The 26,700-nt window shown below is 42.0% G+C and overlaps 2 protein-coding genes across 4 annotated transcripts in view; one reads left to right on the top strand and one right to left on the bottom strand.

Moving 5' to 3' along the window:
• Positions 1 to 21,927, bottom strand: part of CLEC16A (C-type lectin domain containing 16A) — a 72,682-nt gene extending 50,755 nt beyond the window's left edge. For all 3 annotated transcript variants that reach the window (XM_080353799.1, XM_080353800.1, XM_080353801.1), the window contains exons 1-9: positions 21,720 to 21,927; positions 14,239 to 14,367; positions 13,372 to 13,505; positions 12,276 to 12,424; positions 11,509 to 11,614; positions 9,500 to 9,623; positions 8,458 to 8,632; positions 6,844 to 6,897; positions 5,280 to 5,393 (exon numbers count right to left, since the gene is read on the bottom strand). In XM_080353799.1, coding sequence (XP_080209925.1) covers positions 5,280 to 5,393; positions 6,844 to 6,897; positions 8,458 to 8,632; positions 9,500 to 9,623; positions 11,509 to 11,614; positions 12,276 to 12,424; positions 13,372 to 13,505; positions 14,239 to 14,367; positions 21,720 to 21,799 — 1,065 coding nt within the window. In that variant the 5' untranslated portion in view covers positions 21,800 to 21,927. The remainder of the gene's footprint in view (positions 1 to 5,279; positions 5,394 to 6,843; positions 6,898 to 8,457; positions 8,633 to 9,499; positions 9,624 to 11,508; positions 11,615 to 12,275; positions 12,425 to 13,371; positions 13,506 to 14,238; positions 14,368 to 21,719) is intronic.
• Positions 21,928 to 23,614: 1,687 nt separating this feature from the next.
• DEXI (Dexi homolog) lies at positions 23,615 to 23,896 on the top strand (the record flags this gene model as incomplete). The annotated part of the gene is made up of 1 exon (XM_080354032.1): positions 23,615 to 23,896. One exon carries the CDS (start codon positions 23,615 to 23,617, stop codon positions 23,894 to 23,896), a length of 282 nt encoding a protein of 93 aa, XP_080210158.1.
• Positions 23,897 to 26,700: the final 2,804 nt, after the last annotated feature.

Below are 26,700 nucleotides of genomic sequence, written 5' to 3'. Positions count from 1 at the left end.
CTCTGATAAAGAAACTTCAGGTCATATAAAATAGGGTTTTTAGAAAGGAAATTAGCACACCACTTACAAATCTCAAATCCATTTGAAGAAAGCAAACTTCAAGTTGTATCAAACAATCAGTAGAACAATTACCTCCAAAGTAACATATTCTAAAGACCTCTCATTAAAAAGATGCCATCTTGAGAAGATATAGAACTACCTACCTATTTCTTCAACAGAAGTTTGGGTTTTTTTTTCCCCCCATCTTTCAACTTCCTTAACAGGCCAAACAACTAGTCCATACAAAATTAAAACACCTTTTGCAAAAACAGCAAAGGCAGTAAAATCCAAAGTGTGTGTTGACAGCAATTTATTAGGCTGAAATACACTCTTGAAATGTCTTTGGCATTAGAAAGGACAAAAACCCAATGCTCTATCCCATGAGGTTGTTTTAATCCTAAGCTTCCCTCGACAGCATACTAGTCTTTGTGTAAGCTAGAACAAATGGCACCAAACATCAACCTTTTTTTGGGGCTCCAGGCACTGACTTACCAAGTCGGTAAAACCAACACCACTTCATTTGTTAGGTTTTAATATACTTGTGTTCTAAACAAAGATACCAGAAATTTATCTTTCAAGTCAAAACACTGTTTTCGGACAAGAAGGCAAATAGTATTCAGTAAATACCCAATTTTCCTAATTATTAATTTACAGAGCAAGAAAATTAATTTAGGTGACACATTCTTCCCAGAGGAAAGATTTCCAAGAGTCCGTACCATCTTAATAACGGAGAACTACGTGTTCCTACAGAAAGACACAAAACACTGCATGGCGTTCTCTAACCAGCAGGACTAACAAAATGTGGTTTCCTACAATTTTGTGGATTGTTTGTGAGTTGTGATGCTCTGAGCTCCCTTCTCCCTTGCCAGGCCTGCCAGCTGGATTACCAGAGTACCTGTTCCCTCTCACCCAGAGCTACAAACACCCATCAGCCAAACCTCGCAGCTCCTCAGAAGTGAAGCGCATGGTGTGAGGGCTTCCTGCCAGCACACACTGCTACAGAAACTCCATCACCTTTCAGACCTCAATACTTCAATCGCATTTAGATGCTGGTTAAAGAGTTAACAATTTAAGAGCAAGCGAGAGAAACTAAGCAAGACTAAATACAAAACTGATCCCATTCCTTGCCTCAGGTGACTCAAGTACAATAAGCATTGAAGGTGAGTGCATCAGAGACCTCAGAGACTGGAAGAATACCTCCCTCCACTTCATAAGGCACAACTGTACGTAAAGATTAAGAAATTAGGAAAAGACCTGGAAAGAAGGCTTCTACAAATCAGAAGGCCAAGATGTTTCTCTGAATTTTCTGACTTCTTTTTAGAAGCCTTTTATAGAAATCTTGCATAAGTCACCTTACACTTGGCACTGAAACAAACCACATAGTAGGAGGAATCTTTCACAATACAAAAAAAACCCCACAATGTGGAACCCACCACTATTATGTCTCCCAGAAACCTCACTATTTTTAGTCTGATCAAACTGCAACATAAGAGGGTTATAAAACAACCAGAAGGACAACCAGATGGACAACCAGATTACCTTTTATTGATGGCTTCTGGTCAGAAAAGTCAGAAGAAAAGGGAAGAACACATTAAGTGCTATTCTTCGGGGAAAAAAAGAAAAGTAGAATGCAAGTTGCAGAACGCATTTTCCCTTTCCTGTATTGACTTCTCACAGTTGCTTCCTAGAATCCTGTAGCTACTTCCCTTGTGAAGAACACATACCCGTGACACCCTTGTATTTCTAATATTTTGCAACAGGAGAGACCACTAGACAGCAATGTGCTCATAGGCACTAAACTATGGTCTGGTCCCTCTCAAGAAAGAACGCTGAGATAAATTCCACATATATATTCTGTTCTGCTAAATATAACAAGGCTATATCTTTCAAACATTCTAAAATCAGACTTAAAATTAATTTACATAGAATATAGTTTACCTAAGTTGATTATACAGTTTGAGATATTGCTATTTTATATTTTTAATATATCTTTCAACCATATTTTCAGTTACTGTTTATCTTGTACAATGTGTGCTGGTAAAATAAGGCAGTACCAGTAACAACTTTTACGGGAAGGAGAAAGTAGGTTAACCAAGAAACCAAGAAACATGAAGTAGGTAGAATTGGCCCACATCCGAATTATGCAGGAAGAGATTTCACAGGAAGCAAGGTAAACCTCGGCGTGATGACTGCTAACAAGGTTAAGTACATTCTGCTGGCTACACATATTCAACTCTCATCAGAAGAGTATTTCTTCTGATGTCACCTACAAACAGAAATACAAATAAAATATGGCAAGAAAAGTGTATCTTAATTTGCTGTACTGTGAGGTGGAGAACCTGTTTAATGGAGGTTTGGGAATCATTATTGCCCAATGATGTTCAGCACATCTCCACAGGCGGGTTATTGCCAATTCATACGCTGTGAGTAGTTAGGTCTGCTGGTGACTTTCTCCACAAATTGATTTCCAGTGAAAAGTACCATTTGTTCCTGTCATGACAACTACCATTGCTCTTTTGCCCTAAATAACCCTGGATATGTTGTATTTATACACAGCAACCCTTCCCAGCTTTCAGTTTTGTTAAGTTCTCTTTACTCATTTAGTCTCCTGTCACAAAGACATGTGTCCTTGCTTCTGGTAATCTCAGTCCATACTCTCTACATCCCATTCCACCTTAATTCATCTTACTAGGAAGATGAATATAGCTATGAGGGCTTTAGAAACTACATATTAGTTAGAAACTGACACACTTTAAATATATCACGACATCTGAGTTACAAGAGAGGAGCAGTGTTAGGTACAGAGCAGGGGTTTAGAGATAACTGGGGCTTACCATAACACACAGAGATATGCTCAAAACAAAAAGCTTATGAGTATCAGAATGATTAGCATGGGAAATCATAACAGATAGGAAGTAGTAAAAGATAAATTTGGGTCTGACGTAAGAACAAACACAATTCTAAACTCAGTCAAAAAGTAAAATAAAAAACTTGCTCATCACTTTTCTCTACTAACCCCAGAACAAGAAATTCTAAAGTAGCTTCTGAAATAGCTTCCATTATTCAACAGAAGTTTCTAATTTCTTTGCAACATAACACACCACAGTAGTAACTTTGCAAAGACCAGCCCCTGAGATGGCTCTGTATCAAATCCATGCTCTGAGAAGTCCTATCATAGAGCAACAAGAACCTACCTGACCTTTACTCAAGTTGTCTATGCCTCCGCATCTACAACTGACTTGAGCCTCACTGCACTGAGTTGTACATCAGTAGAAAACACCATGAAATATATATGCAGTAGCTGTTCATATTCAACAACTGTGATCAGCTCACTTGATCTACTTGATCTGCTCTGGTGAACCTGCTTTAGCAGGTGCGTTGAGCTAGATGATCTCCAAAGGTCCCTTCCAACTCCAACCATCCCGTGGTAGCTCCCTGTGTCGGAAGGAAGGCACGGTGCTCTTCTCCTGAGGATCACCCCCTGCTCTTTATGCAAATAACCAACCTCCACCAGCAGACTTTCTGACAGCACAGGCTTCGCCCTCCAAGGTTGCAATGAAGAATATGTTTGAATTTACTAGAAATCAAAGTTTCTCCCACGGAACTCCTTTCCTCATCCACCAAGAGTGGCATCCCTCCACACTCCCTGTAACAAAGTTTCACCTCTAGTAGTTCTGCTAAGTGTTTATCCTCCAAAGCCAATACCCCTCCTATTTACTACCTGTTCAGATACGACAGAACTCACAGTTTATGTACCATTAAGACACATCTTCAAGACCAGTAAGAAGGCAGCAACCGAAACAGTATAACAAATGTAAGAGAATAGGTAAACAGACGTTTCTAGGAAACCCCTAATAACATTAGTGCAAGCACACAAACATGCTACAGATATTTTGCAACTCTGTACAGCAACTACCAGGGGAAAAGAGAAACTCACTTCTGCAACAACTGCTGCCCCACCCTCTCACCACAAATTTCCTAGTAACAAAGCTGCTTCGGCACACACAACACACACGACATTCAGTCCCCAGCTAGCACAGGGTCAGACATTCGCTCCAACAAGAGATTGCTTGATCTTAAAGCATTCAGCCAGCTCCACTACCCCTCTGTAGTTTTTTCTAAAGAGGATTAGATTCTAAACATCAAGGTCAACAGTACAAAACAGGAGAACCCAAAAGCTGCTGGCTAAGATCAACCCATACACCTTCCACTGCACAGTGGGAAGAAATGTGGAAAAGCTGACTTGTACCATGAAAGAGCTGAAGTATCTCCCCCTTGAAACTCCTAGAGCTACAAGCACTGCTGGGAAAGAACTTGGACAAGAACCCATCTACTGCTTGTTATAAATTAAACATTCAGTCAGTAACTAAATGTTTTAACCAGTCAGACGTTAGGGGACATGCTCGGTGTTTAAACAGAACTACAGTCAGATGCCTTTTAACCCAAATAACGTCACATCCTCTTCTTATTACCATCCCTAAACAGGCCTTTAAAAAGTAACATGCAAGCATTTCAAAGACTATGAAACCCATAAGAGAGAAAAAAATTCATATACCTGCCACACATAAAAACCAGTAACAACAGCATCTAGCGACATGTACGCAGGATTGAATCTGAAGGTAGAGCGGTGATGACACAGTGACTGCACTGCCATCTGTTCTTGGCTGCTCTACCTTCTCTCACGCACACCGATGTACACTTGCAGAGATGGTCAGTTTTACTGCCAAAACACTGGGAATACTCAGACTAAAAATCTTAATTTCCCTCTATATTCAAAGGATTTACCATAAGGCTAGGTGTATTTTCTAAGTCATTTCTGCTACAAGTTGCGTAAGAACATAATTTCATAGGATAGTTGCAACGACTCATTTCTATTTCACTACCAAAGAGCTGGTAACAAAAACTGAACGCACAAGACTGGATTACAAAAATGTCCCATCAATATGATGGAAGCCCTTGTGGTGTCTGCCCTCCACAGAAACAACTATTCTAATTTGTGTCCTGCACATTCTTATACCACTAAATTAATATATATGCATGCACAAAAGTACTGCAACCTTGACGAGAACCTAAAACCGTACATTGCACTGCTATCATATCCAACAAGAGAAGCGGAAATCTCTTGCTGCTTTTCTCTCCTAAACAATCGCCTTAGCTTACCAGTTTCCAGATGCCTGATTTTTTTTTCAAATATTTTCTTTGCCTCTAAAAAAACTATTAAAGATTAGTTGGCAACTTACCGAGTTTTTCTGTACATCTTGCTCAACTTTAGAAGAAAACACTGAGAGGTCACCATTAAGTATAACCTCAGCCAATGAGTTCACCAAAGGGGCGTAATGTATAATTAGAAAAACCTATTAAAGGAAAGGTAGAAAGAAATATCAGATATATATTCCAAAACACATACAGTTTCACAGCTTCAGTCACTGAATATACGTCTTTGACCTCGTTGAACTGCTATCTTAAGTTTACATAGACAGTAAAGTACAATTGGCAACAGCGAGAGTTCGTAAAATCTGCTTCAAAACACAAGGGACCATAACCCTCTCTACCGGTATTTGACCCTTCTCTACCTTTTAAACTATCCTATTTTAACAGTTTTTCATACTCTTCCTTCCTGGTAAGAAGTGTGAATTCTCTCTCCTCATCAGCTTTTCAATGAAAGTTGTATGATATTCTAGCAAGGAACTCAAATTAAAACTACTCCAAAACATTGGTTTTTGGAGAAACCACACAAACTGATCATGATACACCAGCTTTCTTGTATGCAGTGACCGGTGGGACTCCAGCACGTTCCACGCTGTGCACACAAGTACTTTGCAGTGATTCACGAGTCAGTGTCATGCAATAAGTTGAAATGGATCAGAAGCAGCTTTCCCGGCTCTGAAATCACAATGAATTATGGTCTAGCTACAAAGCAGCTACATTAACACAGGAATAAGGGCCATACTGCCTATAATGCTAAAGCACTTATCCAGAAGTGCTTCGGGGTTTTAACAGCGTACTCTGTTTACACCAACCACCATTTTGAGGCAAGGCGTGCACGGTTAGGCCAGCAAACAATTGCCTTCTGGACAGACCTGCCTCAGGTCCAGCCACAAGAGGCTCATGTCAGCTTACATCCATTCTCTTCACAGAAATACCAAAGCTGGATCCCTAAACAGTGGTTCTAGCTGAAAAATCCCCAAATCAATAAACCTAATTATTGCTTTGATGATATTTAGCTAAACTTGACCTCCACAGGTTTCCTGATTGAAGTCAGACCCATTCAAGACCTTTGAAAGTGAGGCAATTATTAGCATGCAGTGATGAACTATGGTTGGTTGGTTGTTTATTTCTTTAAAAAGCAATCAAAATAACCCCATGAGATCATTGCTCCCTCTCTTTTTCTAAGAGGAAAAACATCAAACCTGGAATCTCCCATAGCTTCGACAGATTCAAAGTGCAATGCAGCATCTATTTAAATTTCACCTGCAATTTTGCTAAATTCTGTCCTAGTGTGTTACAGGGCTCTATCATACACCATTTGTCAGATGGTGTATGTAAACTATAATCGCTGAATGCGCTAAAGGACGCCTTGCCTTGTGGGATCCTCAGAATGCTGTCACCTCAAGTAAGAAGCTATTTGGTCGGTCCATAAAAAGACAAGTGATCTCGCTGCCCTTTTTTTAAATTCATAGGTTTAAAACTTTGTTTGCCGAATTGTCTTTAATGCCTTTGCCAAAACAGATGAAAATACAGTAACTTACAGATCATAACATGCAAAACGTGTTCTGAAATACAACAAAATATTTAAATACTTACTTGAGAAAGAAGATAGAGAGAAACTTGGAGACTTATTTTTGGACGCTCTCCACTCTATGGAAAAATGTTATGAAAAACGCTGATTTGTTTATACAAACATTTACACTTCAATATTTTGTTCAAAACAGAACTTCTAATATTCTATTGTTCCATAATCTGCTACAAAATGTTCAGAAATCATCACACTTTTTAACATCCACTTCTTGTAAACTATTTGAAATGAAGACTCTCTGAATAAGCGTATCCCTTACCCTACATGCTTACGAAAATCACTGTTAATTACTGCCTTTCATAGTCACTTCAGTAACTTAAATTGAACAGATGAGTATCTGAGAAGTACGTTGGTTTTCACTGTGCTATTCCTTCCAAAAGTACTTCTCAGTTAACATTCATTAAAGTCTGCTCTAAAAATTAGCTGTTCAGAAACAATTAACTATTACCCATGTAATAAAAACACGTTCTTGACAGATGCTTCTCTAAAGTAAATCACATTGGACAAAATTATTTGAAGTATAACTTGAGCACAACAGTGCTAAATTTCTATATCAGTAGTAAGGAAAATGTTTCTAAAAATAAATTGGTGATACTTTAAAAATCATCACCAAATAAATTCATCATTTATCTCAAGAAGTAAGAACAGTCCAGTTTTACAATCACATATATATCTGACCTCATGATAAGACACATCTGCCCAAAAACAAGGGAATAAGCAGATTTTTGTACATGTATGAATGGAAAGAGTTGGAATAGCTGAAATGAAAATAGAAGTCAGGAAGTCTGCTTCACCTTATTTCAGTGGCCTTTGAGACTGTTATTCAGTCTTCAGTGCACACGCAATACACTGAATTCAGTAACTTGCAACAAACCTGCCCTCTGGTTAATGAAACTACGCTGAAATTCATTAAGCGTCGTGTCTCTTAAGAAAAAGCACAAGTACAGAAGACTGAGAACAGAAGGGGGGAAAAAACAAACCCAAACACCAGTTAAGTCATTTTTTTTTGTTATTTCAAAGACAAGTGAATACAGGAACCTGTACAGGTTTTAAAATAACAGTTTCTGTTCCATTAAAAATTAGCTTTCCATTAAATTTAAAGGCTATGCTTTAAAACCAAATTCAACTACATCACATTCAAACACAGCTTATCTGCAAATAGCAGAATCAAGTATCAAAACCAAAAATTTCTATTTTCTACCTGGAGTGAGTTTTTACACCATGGAAGATTTGCACATATACTGGGAAAAGGTATAATAATCTGTTTTCAGCCTGAGACAAGTTACTGTATCAGAAAAGGAAATCGCCTGTCTCCCAGCATCGATTTAAACCCTGTTCCAAATGTACACCTCTGCTTGTCTCCACTACTGTTAGCATTTAACAACCAAGTCATCCAAACTAGTATTTGTTTGGTGAGTAAAATTTCATCTGTTCTGCCCTTTAATTCAGGCTCAAGGTATCTGCCCTACAGTCACCTCATTTCAACTGTTTCATGTAAAACACACAAACACAGATATCAGCAGCATTAACCCTACTACAGAATACACCTGCTGAACACATCATTGTGCATACTGAAAGTAATAATACCTTTAAAAATTCAATGTGTGCATCTATCAGCTTACCTTATCTTGATTTACTAACGAATACACATAGAGTGGAAGAAAGAGTCTATTAAGTAGGTGGTCTGTCAGCACATCATTTAAAAATTCGCAATTAATGATAAGGATGTCATTAAGGTAATGTAAATGATCAAGATGTTCCGCTACCAGGTCACTCAGTTTGCCCCTATTTCTGTGCCTGAAAAAGAGTAGGAAGAAAGTCTCAGATATAATCATCAGTCTAACAAATTTAAGGAGAGAACTCATGTGCATTTCTTCCACAGATCACCTTGCGCAGACTGACTGCCTACAGATGATGTTTTCAGTAAAGTCAACTAATGAAGCCATCAAACAGCATTCGGGATTACATGTGCTTTAGGATGCCCATATCAAGTTTTCCCCCAAGATTTCAGAAGCAATGTTTTCACAAAACTTTGATTTCCAGTGCCAACCATAAAACATGGTAAGATTTGTTTAAAAAAAAAAAAAAAAATCTATGTTGTATTTAACATGTACCTTTTCACTTCAAGAAAGCACGGAACAGCCACCCATTCTAAGGTGGGGTGGGAAGGCAAACCAAGAATAACCTGGATCAACAAAATATTTCTATAGTTGATAGTGTAACATTACACAGGAAATTCAGGTCTGACATGTCACATATTAAGTAAATATTCCAGTTTAATTTTTTTTCCTACAGCCTTTTCAGAATGCTGTTCTACCAACCTGATAGAAAAAGAACACTAAAAGGACAAAGTTCATAAGATTAAGAAGCACAAAGTACCTTTTGTGTCTTCTGAATATCTACTGAATTTAGAAGAATTCAAACAAAGTGGAAGAAAAAGCATGTTGCCAAACACCAATTTACTTGTACAAATATTAGCACAGCCAGGGCACACAGCACTAACCGCTACTACTTCAAAGAAACACTGAAAATCTTTGCAAGAATGAAAAGCTTCAACTGTCTACAAGGAAACTAACTTAACTGGACCACTATGACAAAGCAAGGAGAGTATCAACACCCCAGAAAAGCATTTCCATTCAATACCCAGTGTTTGTAAAAGCTTACTCTTCATCAGTCTGCACACAGTTATCCAGTTCTATCACGTGGCTTCCGATAAACCAAACCAGGTTGGAGAAATAAGGGACAGCAGTTTTATCTCTAATGTAATGCAGCATAGGTTGGTTGTCCACTGAAGAGAAATTGTTAAAAAGATAAATCAGTTGCCCATTTTTTTCAATTGATTTTTAAGAAACACAAGGTATTTTCTGTATTTTGATTACATGCTGGCTTTTCATATGAGTATATACCTGACATGATCTTACGCATGAAATGGACATCTACAAAAGCATCATATCAATTCTTAACCGGCTTGAATGAGCCTGATATTGATATATTTATATAGGTCTGAAGAGAAACAAATGTAGTGGAATTCAGAAAGGTTTTTTAGCGCATTCTTTATTAAAAAGAAGAGAAAAAAGCATAAGAATAAAGCAGTAATGCTGAAAGTCAAGCTAGTTAGACTTACATGACACTGCATTAGGGAACACAGGAATCAGCAGTGAAGGAAGGGCAAAAGAAACAGACAACAGTTAACAGGATTAGGAACTGGGATAGTGACATCCTCCCAAAGGGTTTAAAAAGCTAAAGCACAAAGCATCTAAACTAAAAGGCAGGTGTTAGATCAGCACATATGCAAATGGATAGTCAGAAAACTACATAACCTGAACATCTGAGCTGTGTTTTTCCAACCCTATCCTCCATATCACTACAACATTCAATGAAAATTCTAGATAAGAACATTTTTCTACCCTAAAAATACTTAGTTACATAAATATATAACAAACAGGATATGAAGCCTGCACTTTGCTCTTTTTGTGAGCTCATACTTGGGTTCACAGCTCCCTAAAGTAGAAAACAAGTGCCCATTTCTCAACATACAAAAGGCAGACGTGTCCCTCGCAATCAACACTATAAAGAACCTGCTATGCAGGCCAACCAGTTATTTGCAAAGCCAACTGTTCATTGTTTTCAAAATGATCTTACATTCTTCTATGATGAAGACTGTAATCAAATTGCTACTTAATCGATAGAAAGTTGTATAAATTCAAAACATAATTTAAAATGGATTAAAGAATAAGAAGCCCTGCATGAACGTATTCCATGATACATGCTACCTTACAGCATGCTCATCTCAGAGGGAGACGTTCTGAATACGCACCATTTTTTCTACAGAGATCACAGTAATATTTTCTGTCTATTACAGATTTTATAGACCCAAGAAAAATTTAGTCGAAGTGACTTTTGGATGTTGTCTAGTTCAAATCCATTCTCAAAGAAGCCTTAACTTCAAAGTTCAACCAGGTTGCTAAGGGCCTTGTTTTGAAGAGCTCAAACAGCACAGACGCCCCAGTTGCTTTGGAAAGCCTGTTGCAGCCCTTAACTGTTCTCACGGTGAAGTTTGGTTTGGTGTGTTTGGTTTGCTTTTTCTTTAGATGCTACTGGAATGTCCAACACAGGAATGTGCGACTGCAGCCTCCTGGCCTTCACTGCACACCTCTGGAAATGGACAAGCTCTTCTTTAGACTGGAGTGACTGCAGGACCCCAGAGTTCTACAGTCACATTCTAATGCACTTCAAATCCAAAAGGAAGTGACACGGTCAGCAAGGTTACTGCTTCACACATCACAAAGCTCAAGATGTTAAGTAAAAAAATACTTGATCTTCTTAAAGCATTTTGGTTTTGGAGTTGGTGGGGGTTTTTGGTTGGTTGTTAAAACACAGTCACATTCTGATCTCTGTTGAAGGGAACCTAAAGTTCCTTGCGTACGCTTGATACTCTTTTTGTTTTTTAACCAGTTTCACCTGTGAGGAAACAATACTATATACAACTAGATACTATAGCTTTAGGGTCCTGTTTCATAAAAAACAAAATGTGTATCTGAAGTCAACATCCTAAGCTTTTTAATCTCATTAATAAATGGACTGAAAACCCTTGGATGGAAATAATTGAAAATTAAACTACAATGAAACAAGCATTTTGTACACATGCATTTTTAAATATATAAAAAGCATACCTTTGTAGACATTTAAAGTTATAGTCCTAACAGCAATCCTGACCATGCTTTCTGGGTGGTTAAAAAATTTAATAGCTTCAGTGTACAAAGCAAAGTCATTAGTGTGCTGTAACAAGAGGAAAGAGAGTATTTATGAATTAACCAAAACATGTACAGAATATTTATTTGGATTCACTACGAAAAATACTTTCCATGTATTACTCTGATATTTTCATCTTAAGTAATCAAAATGATTTTACAATGCACAGTCAGCTGCATATGTAGGTCTGCACTAAACGCTTTAAGTGCCAGAGCTTCCCATGTTAATGCTGCACATATTCGGTGCGTTAATGCCCTCTTCTGGCAAAAAGTGGAATGGAAAAATCCATTTCAACTTTGGCCTTTGATTACTCAAGCTTTCTGGACTTTGACTAAGCCTCTTAGAACCAAGTGGTGTAACAGAAACGTTCTTGTTTATAAAAGCACAAGAAAACAAGGCATAAACAAGATGAATCCCCAGGCAGGCAGACTCCAGAACTACTGAAACAGTCCGATATAACACAAACTTTCAGATTTTTATTTTATTATAATTGTCCGAGGACAAAGACCTTCTTTATCATGCTTTTGCAGAGATCCCCACAAATGAATTCTCAATCACTGATATTACCTTTATACAAATAAATGCAGGACATGCTGAGACAAGAGACTAAATAGAATATGTGCCAAATTACTATCAATTTCTAATTAAAATCCTCTTACCATTATACTGCAACTCTTTTTTCACTTACCTCATTATAAAAGAAATGTACAGTGTGGTTATTGAGTTTCAGGGAAAGAGTTTTCAAAAATGATATATAATATGCCATGATCTCTTCATCAGAAAAATCAAATTTGTGGACAATAATAGAATTTACATAGTTATTAGAGAGCAGGTAGTCTGAAAAACAAGAGACATTACACAGGTTAACAGAAAGAAAAAGACCATTATGCTAACTAGCTGTATGGAAACTGCCAGCTAGCAACAAACCACCTGGTACTTGAAGATCCCAAATTTTAGCCAAACTCCTTCAGTGACGGCTTCAAGTGGCAATAAAAGGAAATTGTTCCCTACAAAGGTCTTTGCTCCCAAGAACAAGACAACTGAGAATATACTTCACCTCTCTCAATTTCTGTAGGCTTTGTAGCTAATAAAACTTCAGACAACTATTTTTCTCCCACAGTCATGAATTCTGAAAGGCTTGTATATTACTTTCTCTTCATTGTACTTGTGGAGTACTTTAACTATTAATTCTCTATCCTCTTATATGTTTCTAAAAACCTTGAAGTAAATGTACGTGGCTGAATGCCAGTCCCAATGATGCCAGAATGGTTCCAGTACAAGTTCTACACCAGTCATCTCCGGCAGCAAAGCAAACATTTCAGATCACAACTAATTTGCTGACTTAAAGGACTCCTTGAAATATAGTAAATAAATGTTTGGTAGTACCAAACAACTCCTTTTGTACTACTGAAAATTTATATGAAAGGGTATTTTGGAGTCAAATTGCACTGTATGTTCAGTAGCATTCAATTTAAAATATTGTTAGGTGTTCATCTAGTTCTTTTGTGAAGGGGCACTAGCACTAAATTTTGCTAAATGAAAGGGAGGGTGACAGACACTGGCCCAGGCTGCCCAAGGAGGCTGTGGAGTCTCCTTCTCTGGAGACATTCAAACCCCACCTGGACATGTTCCTGTGCAACCTCACCTGGGCGTTCCTGCTGCAGCAGGGGGATTGGACTAGATGAGCTTTTGAGGTCCCTTCCAATCCCAATCATACTGTGATACTGTGAATTCAACCAAATCTTCACCACTTAATGCTAAACAGTTTAAAAGTGTACCCTTACACAGTGACGTTTCATGGCTGATGTTCTCAAAAAGGATGTTCAGAGTCTGCAGGAGCTGTACACACACGTAACGGCCAGATTTCTGACGCAAGATGTTCAAGAAGAAAACAAACATATTCTTCTCCAAGAAAAAGCTGAAATAAAATACAGGTGTCATTAAGTCACTTGCTGTATTTAACAGGAACATCATTTTACTAGGATCAGGAACAATTCTAGGCAAGTTTGACAAACAGTATGTTCTACATTTACGAAGAATTATTCTGCAAAGTTTTACCTGTATAACAGAAGACTATCTTCTGAAAGCCTTAAATACTAACAAGGATGCTTAAACATTCAAAATTATGCAGAAAAGGGATGTCAACAAACCAGGGCCTTTTTTATTTTATTTTTAGTATATTCGATTTCTCAATATTTGTTTTGAAGCTCCTTCTTCTATCACACTATTTTATGAGGATTAAAATAACATCTGAACAAAAACTCTAAATATCATAGCTAGAATAAGATATTTGTGGTATCTTATATAAAGTGAATAAATCAAAGTCATATGATATTAACAGATGTACTGAGTAAATCTGGGCCCTAAAAGAGATTAGATTTTGTATTTATATCAATGATTTGAGAGACGAATAAAAGCAGTACATGAAAGGGGCTCTGGACTTGGAGCACTTTCCTGTTAACAGAAGCAAATTCTTTGTTTCTTTGTATAAAAATATGATCCTGCTTACTTGTCTACTACAGGACAGAGTTTTCTAGACAGATTCATAAAATACAGTCTTAGAAGTGCCAACCTTTTGAACTACATCTCTATGCAACTCTAATCATTCTTCAAAAACAAAACCAGAGTCCAAATTGCTTTGAAGTACTTACTCAAATACGGAGCTGTCATTCTGATCCCCCCATATCAGGATCTCTGTTATAGAACGAATAGTCTCTACCAGCAGGTTGCGGTTGTGATCTGTTACTGTTGTGTTTTTGGTCAAGACATGATACATGTACCTAAAAGAAAATATAATCACAAGTAGTATGCGCTCCTGCCACTTTCACGTGCACCAGAGGTTTGTCTTTCGTCACTGTCACTTAATGTAGACACAAACACACACTCACTACATCTAATCATTGTACAGTTTTAAATCCTAAAATTTGCTTTTAATATTGATACAGAAAGAAAAATAGTTGTTGAACAGAGTATGTGACAAACGCAACCAATCCATAACTAGCCAGGTGAATTAACGAACGCTTACGCAATTGTTAACACAGGACTAGAAAGTACACGACCAGTGTCCCATGGTGTTTCTTATGGCCACCTAGTGAATGTCTCTGGGGTATGATGAAGTCAGAGGAGTGATGGGCAAAAAAAGGGAGAACCAGAAGCCGCAGGTACAAACACAGCAGCTGAGACAGGGAAGGGTCATCTGGGCAGAGGCACATGCAAACCCAACCAGAAAAGTTGGATCCCTTCTGGCTGCAGAGACCCCTACAGACTCACATCAGTCTGATAGGCAATGACCAGGACTCTCTAAGATGATTTATTTATCTTTTTTTTCCCCAAAAAGTAAGATCAAAGATTAGTTAAAGGTTAAATATTAGTTCCCCTTATCCTACCAAAAAAAAAAAAAAAAAAAAGGCTGAGGTGACAAATTCTAATAAAAAACAACAAGCCAAGAATCACCACTGCTTTTCTCCCTGTTTCTTTTTTTTTTCCTTTAATATAGTAATAAAGAGAAAGGATGGATGTGAGAGAGCTGCAGAATTATGAAAGTAATTAGTAAAATACATGATCAGAAAAATTTCACATCATTTTAAAGCTGCAAGAGTTTAGATTATTAAACACAGCTCCTATATTACTATACTGCAATCTGTTGAAAACCAGGAGCAACACCTGAGCACTCAGGATTATCTGGGCAATACAATCACAAGTGTTTGGAAATGAAAACAGATTGTCCATATTATCAACCTTCCCATGAAAAGTGGAGTTAATCAAAACTCCTGGGATATATTTAGTGGAAAGCAGTTTGCATGTCCTGACTCTGAGGCAGCCTATGATTATTGTTTTGGATTCCATTAAAGTTTGTTCAGCAATTCAGGTTGAAATTTTATGAACAATGCAGGGGTTTAGAAGTTGAAGAAGCCAATTTTTAAGCAACAGACCCAAAGATTTCAAGCAGCTATTATGCAAGAACACCAATTTTGTGAAGCTACTGTAGGGCTCTCTACTCTGCCCCGGTGAGACCACACCTGGAATATTGTGTCCAGTTGTGGCCCCTCAGTTCCAGCAGGACAGGGAACTGCTGGAGAGAGTCCAGCGCAGCCACCAAGATGCTGAAGGGAGTGGAGCATCTCCCGTGTGAGGAAAGGCTGAGGGAGCTGGGGCTCTGGAGCTGGACAAGAGGACACTGAGGGGGGACTCATTCATGGGGATCAATATGGAAAGGGAGAGTGTCAGGAGGATGGAGCCAGGCTCTTCTGGGTGACAACCAGTGACAGGACAACGGGCAATGGGTGCATGGAACACAGGAGGTTCCACTTAAAGATGAGAAGAAACTTGTTCCCAGTGAGGGTGGCAGAGCCTGGCCCAGGCTGCCCAGGGGGGTTGTGGAGTCTCCTTCTCTGCAGACATTCAAACCCACCTGGACACCTTCCTGTGTAACCTCATCTGGGTGTTCCTACTCCGGCAGGGGGATTGCACTGGATGATCTTTCGAGGTCCCTTCCAATCCCTGACATTCTGTGATTCTGTAATTTCATCTATTCTAAAAAAGCCAATCACTGCACAAGGCAAACATGCAGCTGTAGAGTAAAACGCCATTTAACTGAACACGCATTATCAGATTAGTCCAACTATTTATCAGACTTACAAAGACAAAACAAGATATTAGTTTCAGAAGCCTTTTCATGCCTGAATTCAATTTTAAGAAGTTTGATCACATTTGCAGTTTACTTAAATTTGCTTTGTGGAATCTTCTCCAACCACTGAGCTGCCACACAGTTGGCTAGAGCTTCACAGGACCTGGTGCAAGACATGGTCCATCCTCATAAGCCACGTAGGAGCAGAAGCTGTTTCAGATGAGTTTATTATGCTGTTATGGTAAAATGCTGTGTGCTTCCTGATCTTGATATTGATTAATCATCAAATAACTATTTTACTGCGTTGAGTGCTGCACAAGGACACTGAGAGGTAAACAACTCTTGCAAATTCACAGTATTAATAAGATTTATAGACAGCATGCTCCCTTCCCTCCCCAATCAGCAATGTGGTAACGCCTACAACATGTTAAGGTTAACCTACCAGACAGCAGAGGAAAGAGGAAGAAAAAGGGAAGAGATAGCAGGAGAAGAAGATTGACTTTTCACACTCCTTCTCTTCAATAAAAAATTTTCACTCCCTCTTCAGGCTGGTTTCCCCCTCTCATAAATCAATACTCATTTTCCAAATCCAAAACAGAAACTGCTCAGATTAGCACCACTCTAGAAAAAGTTTTGGATGAATTCCTGTGTGATCTGGTGAACCTGCTTGAACAAGTGGGTTGGACTGGATGATCTCCAGAGGTCCCTTCCAACCCCAACCAGTCTGTGATTCTGTGAAAAGCTGATTCATAGCTGTCCCCTACAACCAAAACTGCCTGGTCACATGCCGTGCCAAACAGAAGGCACTAAGAAGCAAGTCAAAGAGCACCTGCAAATCCTCTTCAACTAATCTGAGGATCACAGCTCAAGGTTCCTTTCATGGAGACTGACAGTGTGATTGATGATCCACAGCGAAGATAGGAGAGTTTAAGTCTCACCACCTATGAGAACTCCCAGGGCTTTCTAAAAGAGCATACAAGTCATGAAAAAACTTCCCTTTCTGCCACTATATGTATTATCAGGTCACCAAAACAAAAGACACGGCAAAAACTAAGTCACTGGTCTGAGCGTGCATCAGTTAATGGAACAGTGAACAACCGAAGACAAAAGACAATTCAATCAGAGCCGTTCATTCCGCACCAATCTGTATAGTAAGGATTTTTCCTGAGAGAGAGAGTTTAAAGAGAGTAATTAATAGTACACGACTTCACATATTTTAGCCTATGCATTTGAAGTCATATATAAATTATTGCATCTGTGGACATCTATTTCTCACTAATAAGTTACATCATGCAAACTTGGGAATAAAGTTTACTTCAACAGCAGAACTCTGGGAATGAGAAGCAGTAAGAAGAATTATTACCTCACCTCAGGAGTCTATGGAACATAGAGCATTACAGATGCAAAAATAAACACTTAATAGTCAGGAACACATTAACTTCAAATTAATTTACTTAATATCAACATTACTGCAAAGTTCCTTGATTTGCTAACACAACGATGCACTTACAGAAAACCTGAGCTTCACTTCCAAGCTATTCCTTTATCTACTCACTTGAGAATAAATGAGAAAGCACACACATACTTGCTTCTCATACCAGACATAAAACATACCATATTATGAAAATATAAAGTATCACACAAACCCACTATTTTTTTATTTACATAAATCCTTGAAGCCTATCTTTAAATACTGATTATAAAGGGGTCAAGCTGGTGCTCCAAAATGCTAAACCTACAAAGAGGAGATTTTTTTAACAAAAGCTTAACATGCTGGAAGAGTCAAAGCACCTGCTACCATCAAAATCAGTGGGAAATTTTGCCACCATCTTAACAAGACAATAAACCCAGGCTCAAGGGGATAACATAACAACTCATGAATATAGAAAGTGTATGTTAATGACTTTCCTACTTATTACTGACAAAAATACACTAAAATATATGAGTTTAGAAAGTCATGCACTCAAATTTAAAAAGCCCAGACATAACCATAACATGCTTGCTTCTTCACGCTGCTGTAACTATGTAATTACATATTGTTCTCATAGAGAAAATCTGACGTATAGCACGGACAGTACTTCAGGAAATGAATCACCTGTGACACAAGTCTTCAACCATTCACGTTTATGGACACTGCATCTGACCAAGTCACGAGAAACATTCAGCACCTGACTCTAATAGTATAAAACCTTCTGTGCAATCAGTATGCAATTAAAATACCAAGCATAGAAGCAACAATGGGAAATGAAGGTAACAACAGGCCTACATAAAATATCTCTTAGAAAAGCAGGAAAAGAAATTTAATCTAGAAACGAGGATACTAAGCTTAAGTTCCAAAGCCTTTCACTTTAGCAGGAACACGAGAGATACCAGATGAACTCTTCAGAAATGCTTAAGATATCACCACTTAAATACCCGGAAAAATGACATAAAATCCTCTTCATCTATTCCAATGCAAAGTCAAAATCTGCAGATAGGTGGGGAAAGATGACAGAGTTATGCTCTCAGGGAGATCTGACCATGCATCTGCCAATGTCAGACCATCCTCAATGGTGCAACATGAAACACTTTTTGGTACCTTAACCACAGGTCACAGCTCCGTAAGTGAGGGGTTGCAGAAGCTGAGTGCAGTGACTGCCCTGTCAGTGGCTGCAGAGAACTGGGAGAAGCCCCGACCTACAGGACAATGCACTAACTTCAGGCTTGTGTAGCAGGACAGACTGCTGCCTAAAACGGGGTTGATGTATTTGCTTTTAGAACTGGAAGCAGGTAATAAACACAGGACTATATAAAGGGAGGTAAAAAAAGGTCTCATCTTCAACTGCTGGATGCCTCCTTGAAGAAGTGGATTCTGGCCTTGCGTCAGACACAATCTTCAGACCATTTTCCCAAGCAACCACTAACATTGTTCCTGTTTCCAGAGTATTTAGGCTTTCTCTGTTTACTGACATTCCCTCAATTACTAAACAAAGGGCACAAAAATATCAAGTTCTCTGAAAAATAATAGTCAGAAGCACTCAGGCAGATAGTACTGTTTCACAGCCCCTCTAGATCACAGTTCAGGAAGATACTAGAAAGCTGGTTTGAATTGTAACTGTTTTCACTAGACCAAGAGACTGTATCAAAACACTTAATACAAACAGCCTCACAATTTTCCTTTAGCTGATCCATTCTACAGCACGTTTGTGGAAAGACTGAATAGTAAAATTTCAAAAGCAAGCCTCAGACAAACTGCATTAGAGCTGATAGGAAGTCCCAGATCCAACATTTATTGGCAAAAGCAGTAACTCAGTTTTACTAAACAGGTATATTGTTTACAATTTAGACTAAACTCTACATTATGCATGTTAAAAAATAAAAATATTCCCATAAAGATAGCGCGGGCTAATTTCAGTTTTGTAACACAGCATAATACACCATGTTACAGACTAAGCTAATAGCAAGGTGGGTGCATTCTACTCAACTCATTCACACGGGACACAACACACATTCTTGGCAGGCTGAACAGATGAGAACACACAGTTCACAAGATGGTGAGCTTAACAAGACTGACTTTCTTTCATGACCCCAAAACCAAGGTTCTTTGTCCTTCTTCCTGCTGTTCCTTTACCCACTTTAGAAAAGTCCTAGATTTCACTTTAGCAATAGGTAGCTGGCTTTGCTGTCGATATTTAGCTAGAAACTGAAGTTGATAGAGCCTAGTTAAACAAACAATTAAAATATACATAGTCTAAACACATCAAAGATGTTGAGTATCCCTTACATACTATCATTTCAGATTTCACAGTTCAAGAAATCCCATGTAAAAAAGCAAACAAACCAAAGCTACTATTTCAGTAGAGAACTATATACTTCAACTCCCAGATAAGAAGTCAAGCACAAGCCACAACACTTACAGCTTAATTCCCTTTGCTGCAAATCAAAGGGGGTATCACTTTTTCTACCCTCTGTCGCCCTGAGAGAATGTATGATCACACTTCTCTTGCCCGAAAGATTCTAACATCCCGAAGGCTCCCTCTCACCAGCCTATCTTTTTCTAAACTTAAACTAAATTTCTTCAAATTTCATCACGCATCAGCATTCTTACTCTATCTTCAAGTGTAATATTGAAACCAGATAGATCTAGGGCTCCACTAGTGCTGAGTAGTACACAATGACTATCCTTTGTATGTTAAATAGAACATCCCTATGTTTATATCTGAGCGCAGCTTTTCCCCTTTTTCCTGCAATGTCAGATCATGTTGACCTACTAGTCTGGCCTACCATGGTTGCAAAAGTACTCTCTGCAGTGCTACTGCATCACCAGTTTTGTATTTATGGACTTGATTTCCCTGTCTTTGGTAAAAAGTGGTGCATTTCACTTAGTCTTGCTGGTTTTGAACATTCTTCCAGTTTAGAGGCAAGAATCAGATTCTATAAATAATCTCGATAAAGTAACTGCAAGATCCAAATCTTGTCCAAGTGCACCCTGCTCATTACTGTCAGGCTCCTTTCATGTCCTCCTTGTAATTTGACTAATTGTCAAAAACCACCAGTCACTTATTTCTCAATGAGCTATATGTTCACTGTGATTTCATTTAGAAAATACTTCCTCTGTTAATGACCTCCTTTTCTAGTTCAGTAGAAAGATAACCTATAACAGTGGAGCTGATTTTTCTCACAACTGGAAAACTCTCAAAATGGAACAGAAAATTTAAAATCGTCTTATCCCTTGCCATCCTCCCAGCAGCAGAGCTGCAAAAAACGATTCCACCTCCTGCAGCCAGCAGCAAGGCCGGGATTTCAGACTCCGGAGACCTGTCTTATAATTCTCAAGCTCAACAGCTTTACTTGTGCGTCAGCTGCTAAACCTCCCAACCGGGGCACATCCCCGGACCAGCAAAACCACCGTCATGAATCACTGCTGACTGCCCAGATCACACACACTCCTCAAAAAGTCTATGTTATTTACAGGCTGTATTATTTACAGGCTGGGACCAGGCTCCTCACTTTCCCATTCTATCCACTACCAGGAAACATAGTTCTCCCTCAAGAGGAATGCGGTATTTGTTGTATTTATCACCTCTTACACTCTACTGAATAAGTCTGAGACACTATTAAGAAACAAGCAAACAAACGCGTATCACAGCCATGAGTGTGACATGGCACCACGGAACCGCGTCTGCCCTGAAGGTGTTTTGGGGCAAAAAGGCAGATTTCCGTGAGAAAGACACCGACAGCACGGCACGGAGCCTCCTTGCCATGCTGAACCGCTCCGGCAGCTCCGGCCTGGGGAGCTGCGCCACAACGCACCGGAGGGAGACCGGGGAGAGCGGCGGGCCCGGCCGCCCCTGCCGCCCTTCCCCGGCCCCGCTCCGCAGCCCCCCGAGGGTGAGCGCTGCCCCGAGCACCCCGCAGCGGGGGCCGGGCCGCCCCGTACCCTCCGCACCCCTGCCAAGCCCCCAGCCCGCCTCCCCACACCTCTCCCCTCACAGCCGCCCCGGCCGGCGCTCGGCCCGCGCTCACTTGAGGTGGTCCAGGGAGTGGATGCTGCGAGCGGCCTTCCCGTGCCCGCCGCCCACCCAGCTGCGGGAGCGGCCGAACATGCTGGCGGCGAACGGCTGCTACGGCCCGCGGGGCTCTAGGGCTTCATCGTCCCGCGGAGAACGGCGGGCGAAGGGGCGAGCGGCGCCCGGGCGGGCGGACCCCGGCAAGCGGCCCCGGCGGCGGCCACCGGCGCACACAGGCGCACGCGCGCGCGGAGCACGCTGGGAAGTGAGGGCCCGTGCCCGCCCCGGACTGCGAGTCCCAGTAGGCACCGCGAGCCCCGGCAGGCGGCACCGGGCACCGCGGGACACCCGGGACCCCGGGCTGGGATCTCATCTCCTCTCCTGTCCTGTCCTGTCCCCGGCTGTCCCGCCAGCCCACGGCGGAGCCCCCGCGGGGCCCGGCGTTTTCTCCTTTCCTGTCAGAATTTCCCCAGAAAAGTGGAAGCGCCCCGCTTGGGGCCGTTTGTCGCAGAGGGAACCGAGTGTCACCGGCCGGAGATGCCCGGCCCTTCCCGGAGCCAGGGCTGAGCGGCAGCCGGGGGACCCGGCTCCGGTTATTCGATTCCTTCACTCGTTTCGGCATTCTGGGTTAGATCTTGTCAGGTCATGAGGGCACTGTCAAGTTAAAAGAATAGGAAAGACTAAATTTAGCTTAAACATCTCCCCCCCCAACTCCAGCTGCGCAGATACCTCCCAAATGCATCGTAATTTCAGATAAAATTTGGCCCCTTTACACTCCTCCTTCACCTGAACTCAAGACCAAGTGGTTCTGGGGGATGGGTTGGGATGGCACAGTTTCGAACCGGCTTTAAAACTAAATTAAAGCAGAATAAAGATAGCACTGCATCATTAGCGACCGTCTTGACATGGCGTTAATTTATTTTTTTTCTTTAACCGGATAAATAAACTAAATGTAGGTAAAGGCTGAAGAGTCTGTCACCTACATAAAAAAAAAAAATAAAATAAAAAAAAGTTTAAAGCAATGCCTCTGATCGTGTTTTGATATAGATGAAACCCTGGTCCGCACAGAAATGCCTCTGCCGAGGTCAGAAGGGGCCCGGGCCCGCACCGCTGCTCCGGCGAGGCGTGTGAACAACAGGGGATCGGAAAACAATCCCCGGGGCCCAGAAACGGGCAAATGCAGCCCCCGGGCTGCCGCAGTGTCGGGGCGGCTCGGGCCGGGCACGACACCACCCCTGTGCCCTGCAGCCCGCCGGGGCGGCCCCCGGGCCGCCGGAGCGGGACGTGGCTGCCGCTGAGCGCGGCGGAGGCGCCGGCGCCCGTCACGGCCGCTCCCGGCCAACCAGCAGCGCCCGCGGCGGGCGGCGCTGCGAGGGGCCGCGGACGCCGGTAAACAGCCGCGGCGTGCGGCGGGGGCAGCGGCGGAGCGGGGAGGCCGGAGGAGCGGGGGGGACGTGCCGCGCAGGCCGGGACTGGCGGGCTCGCTGACGGCGGCAGGTGCTCCGCGCCGACCGCGACAACGCGCCTGCGGGCTCTTTGCGGGAAGTTTGCGGGCGGGAGGAGGGGAGCCGCGGCGGGACTGCAGCAGTCGGGCTGGAGATGCCCCTGAGGAGCCTCCTGCCAGCGGCGGGGCTGCGGCAGCGCCGCTGAAGCCCGCCAGCCTGCCGGGACGCCGCTTCCTCCGGAGAGGGAGGTGACCGAGCCGGCCGCTCTGCGGCTGTTCCGCCCCCGCGGGGCTCGGCTCTTCCCGGGGTGCGGATCGGGCTCTGGGGTTTTGCCCTTTGCTGCCGCCGGGGCTGCAGAGTGCGGTCCTGCGCACCCCGCTCCCGGCTCCGCGCCGGCGCCCGCCGCTGCCGCCCGCCCCGCCGGGCAGGTCGGTGCCCGCTGCCGCCGCAGCCCCCTCACGGCTGCATGCCCGCCGCGGTCTCGGCACGGCTGGATTCGCTGGAGTCCTGGGCCTTCCATGCGCTGCTGGTGCTGCCCTATATGTTTTACGTGGGGTTGTTTTTTGTCAACGTGCTGATCCTGTACTATGCCTTCCTGATGGAGTACATCGTGCTCAATGTAGGCATCGTCTTCCTGCCCGAGGATATGGACCAGGCTCTGGTGGATCTGGGGGTGCTCTCCGACCCCGGCTCCGTGCTCTACGAGACGGACAGCGAGCTGGATGTTTTTGATGGGTACTTGGAGTGACGCCCCGGGGCGCTCCGAAGTGACTGCGGGGTGACGCCGCGGGGCTGGGGCCGGTGTCCCGACATGGCCGTAGCTCGGGGAACGCCCCGGGTACCCTCGCAGCGTCTCGGCTCTTTCTGCGCATCATCTCTTCCAAATGGCCCCCCCTTCTCCCGGTGCAGGGGCGAGCGGGGCGGCGCGGACCCGCAGTAAGTCATTCCCTGGGGCTCGGCTGGGGCAGCGGCCGCGGGCGGGCTGGGGACAGACCCTCCGGGACAGCGGGGACACAGGCACACGGACACCACCGCAGCTGCCAGCACGGAGCTGTGCAGGCCGGGCTGCCGGGGGGCGCGGAGCGGAGCGCTGCCCGGCTGCCCCCGCCGCTCCTCCCGCCGCGCAGCTCCCGGCGGGGCCCCGCTCCGTGCCCTCTGCGCAGCGAGAACGTCTGTCCCTAAAGACTCATTTTCACAGTGCTGAGCCACTGCAGCTGCTGTGCTGGGTGTTATGTTTACAGCTCGTCAACAACTTTGCTAATCCGGTCTTGAAAGCAGCTCTGAGTCTAAACGAACATCCAGGCTAATGTTTGTTGAAAATCAGAGACCATACTCGAGCCAGAAATTGATCAGATGCCCTTTAAAACCTCTGTCTTGAATAATAAGAAAACTACCCAGTTCTTCTCATGTTAATTGTAGCGAGAGGGTTTGCTTGATCAATTTGTCATTGTAGTTGAGCAATACTAAAACTCTAGAAATGTTGTAAGGATTTTAGTATTTTGAAACATTGAAATGCAGTCGGGAAGAAAATCACTATTTCTAGCTAGGACTTTCTGTGCCAAATGTATGTTAATGAAAACATTCACAGTTTAAATTGAAATGTGTTACCAAATCTGCCAGTAGAATTTTTAGCAGAATATTGTCTGTAAATTTGAAAACCAGTTCAAGATACCTTTTTGTTTTCTATTTGGAATTATGGAAATAGGAATTCTGTTGTAAGGTTACAAACATAACTTTGATGAACATACTATACAAATGCCGTTTAACATCAGTATGCTAATTAAAAAAAAACCACCACAACAACGACAACTCCAAACAAACAAAAACCACAAAAAACCACCAAGGACAACCCCCACAAACCTTCCCTTCATACAGATTTTTAAAAGCTGTCCTTCATACAGATTAAAACTATCTCCTCAATATTTCTGTTCCGGTTCCATGTAAAGCAATAGTAGCCAATTTTAGTCAATAGTTTAAAAGAAAAAAATGGAAATCTTTGGTGCTGGAGGGACATGGATCATACAAAACCAGTTGAACAAAGCTTGGTCAAAGGCAGATGGGAGCATAACAAGCAGGGGGGACAGATCTTTGCTGCTGAAGAAATCCCACTGCATATAGTTACTGCACATGAAAGTGCCCATGCCAGCCTTTGGTGTCCATCCCAAGCAGCTGGATTAGAATCAATTCTGCTAGGATAGCAGGTCTGGAGTAGAACTAAACTCCCCACAAAACACTGTTGGCTGCTTTTCTGGCTGTCATCTCCTCTCCCTTTTCAGCTGGGCAAATAACACACATGATCTGTATTCTGGGAAAGAATTTCATTAAAAAGAATGGAAATATAAGCAAAATCTTTTTTGTGAAAAGCCCTAGACATTTTCTCCCCCGAAACATCTTTCCTCAAACCCCAAATTGTATTACTCCAACAGCATCTACTGTAGGGATTAAAAACTTTAATAACTTTTTTTGCCAAATAGGATTTGTCATGATGAGTTGCATCTAGTTGTCAGGAAGATCTAAGGAGAACAGACATAATTTTTCTCAGTGGATTTTTCCTACTGCAGGAACACATAGTTTGACAGAGAGTAGAGTCTGAACATAGTTCTGTTTAGTGTAGATAAATGGCCTTTTTAAAATTTTCCTTCATATTAATAGGATAAGCAGCTCTGCAAACCGTGTCACCTCTGTATGTAGAAATGCGGAGTCTTCCCAAAGCTCAGAAGTCTCAGTCTATATGGAGCTCTGCACAGGTGCCAGCTCCAGCCTTAATCCTTTAATTTGGAAGTGGTCATGTTAGATGGTGGTTTCCACTGAGAATGAAATCACAAATCCATAAAGTTAGATCAATTATTGTAGAGAAAAAAAAGCTATTACTGTGCTTCATCTGTTTATATATTTTATTATATTTATATACATGGCAACCAGGCCACAATTTTCATAAGTATTTTGCTACCAGGCAAAGACTCAGCACGTCACCACGAAAAGGAATTTGTGTTAATACCGTGGTTACAGGTTTCTTCCCTGTTCTGTGCCGTTCCTCCTCGCCAGTTCCCTAGCAGGGCAGGCAGAAGAGGGCCCAGTTTGGAGCTGTGTTTTCCACTTTTTGGAGCAGAAATACGTGCTCCCTAGGCCGGCTGCCCACCCGCCTGTTGGGTCACACCCAGGAGTGATGGGGGTTCACAAGATGCCACAGGAAGAAAAGGTCTCAGTTTTACCAGCAGAGATGAAAAATTCATCAGCACACTCTTGGCATTGAATATAAGAGAAGTGTTCCTTATATGACTCACCAGTGATTACTGAGAACAACTAAAACGCTATGATTAACCTCAGCTGAAGCCTTGCAGTGTGCTAATTGCCTTTAGCAAGCGATGCCTTGTGCCCAGGAGGTGAGTGGCATGTGTGACAGGGAAACAAAGGGGGGAAATCCCAAGAGGCGATTCTGCAGGATGTGGAAAGGCTAATTTAGATGTAAAAAGAAAAAGCATGTGGATCAGAATAGCTCTGTTCTCTCTTGGAACAAAACCCTCACTTGACTAAACTCAGTAGGAGCAAAAT

This window comes from Nesoenas mayeri (assembly GCF_963082525.1).
Source record: "Nesoenas mayeri genome assembly, chromosome: 15".
NCBI lineage: Eukaryota > Metazoa > Chordata > Aves > Columbiformes > Columbidae > Nesoenas > Nesoenas mayeri.
Note: the sequence above shows the minus strand (reverse complement) of the source record. Positions and strands in the feature narration are given on the sequence as shown.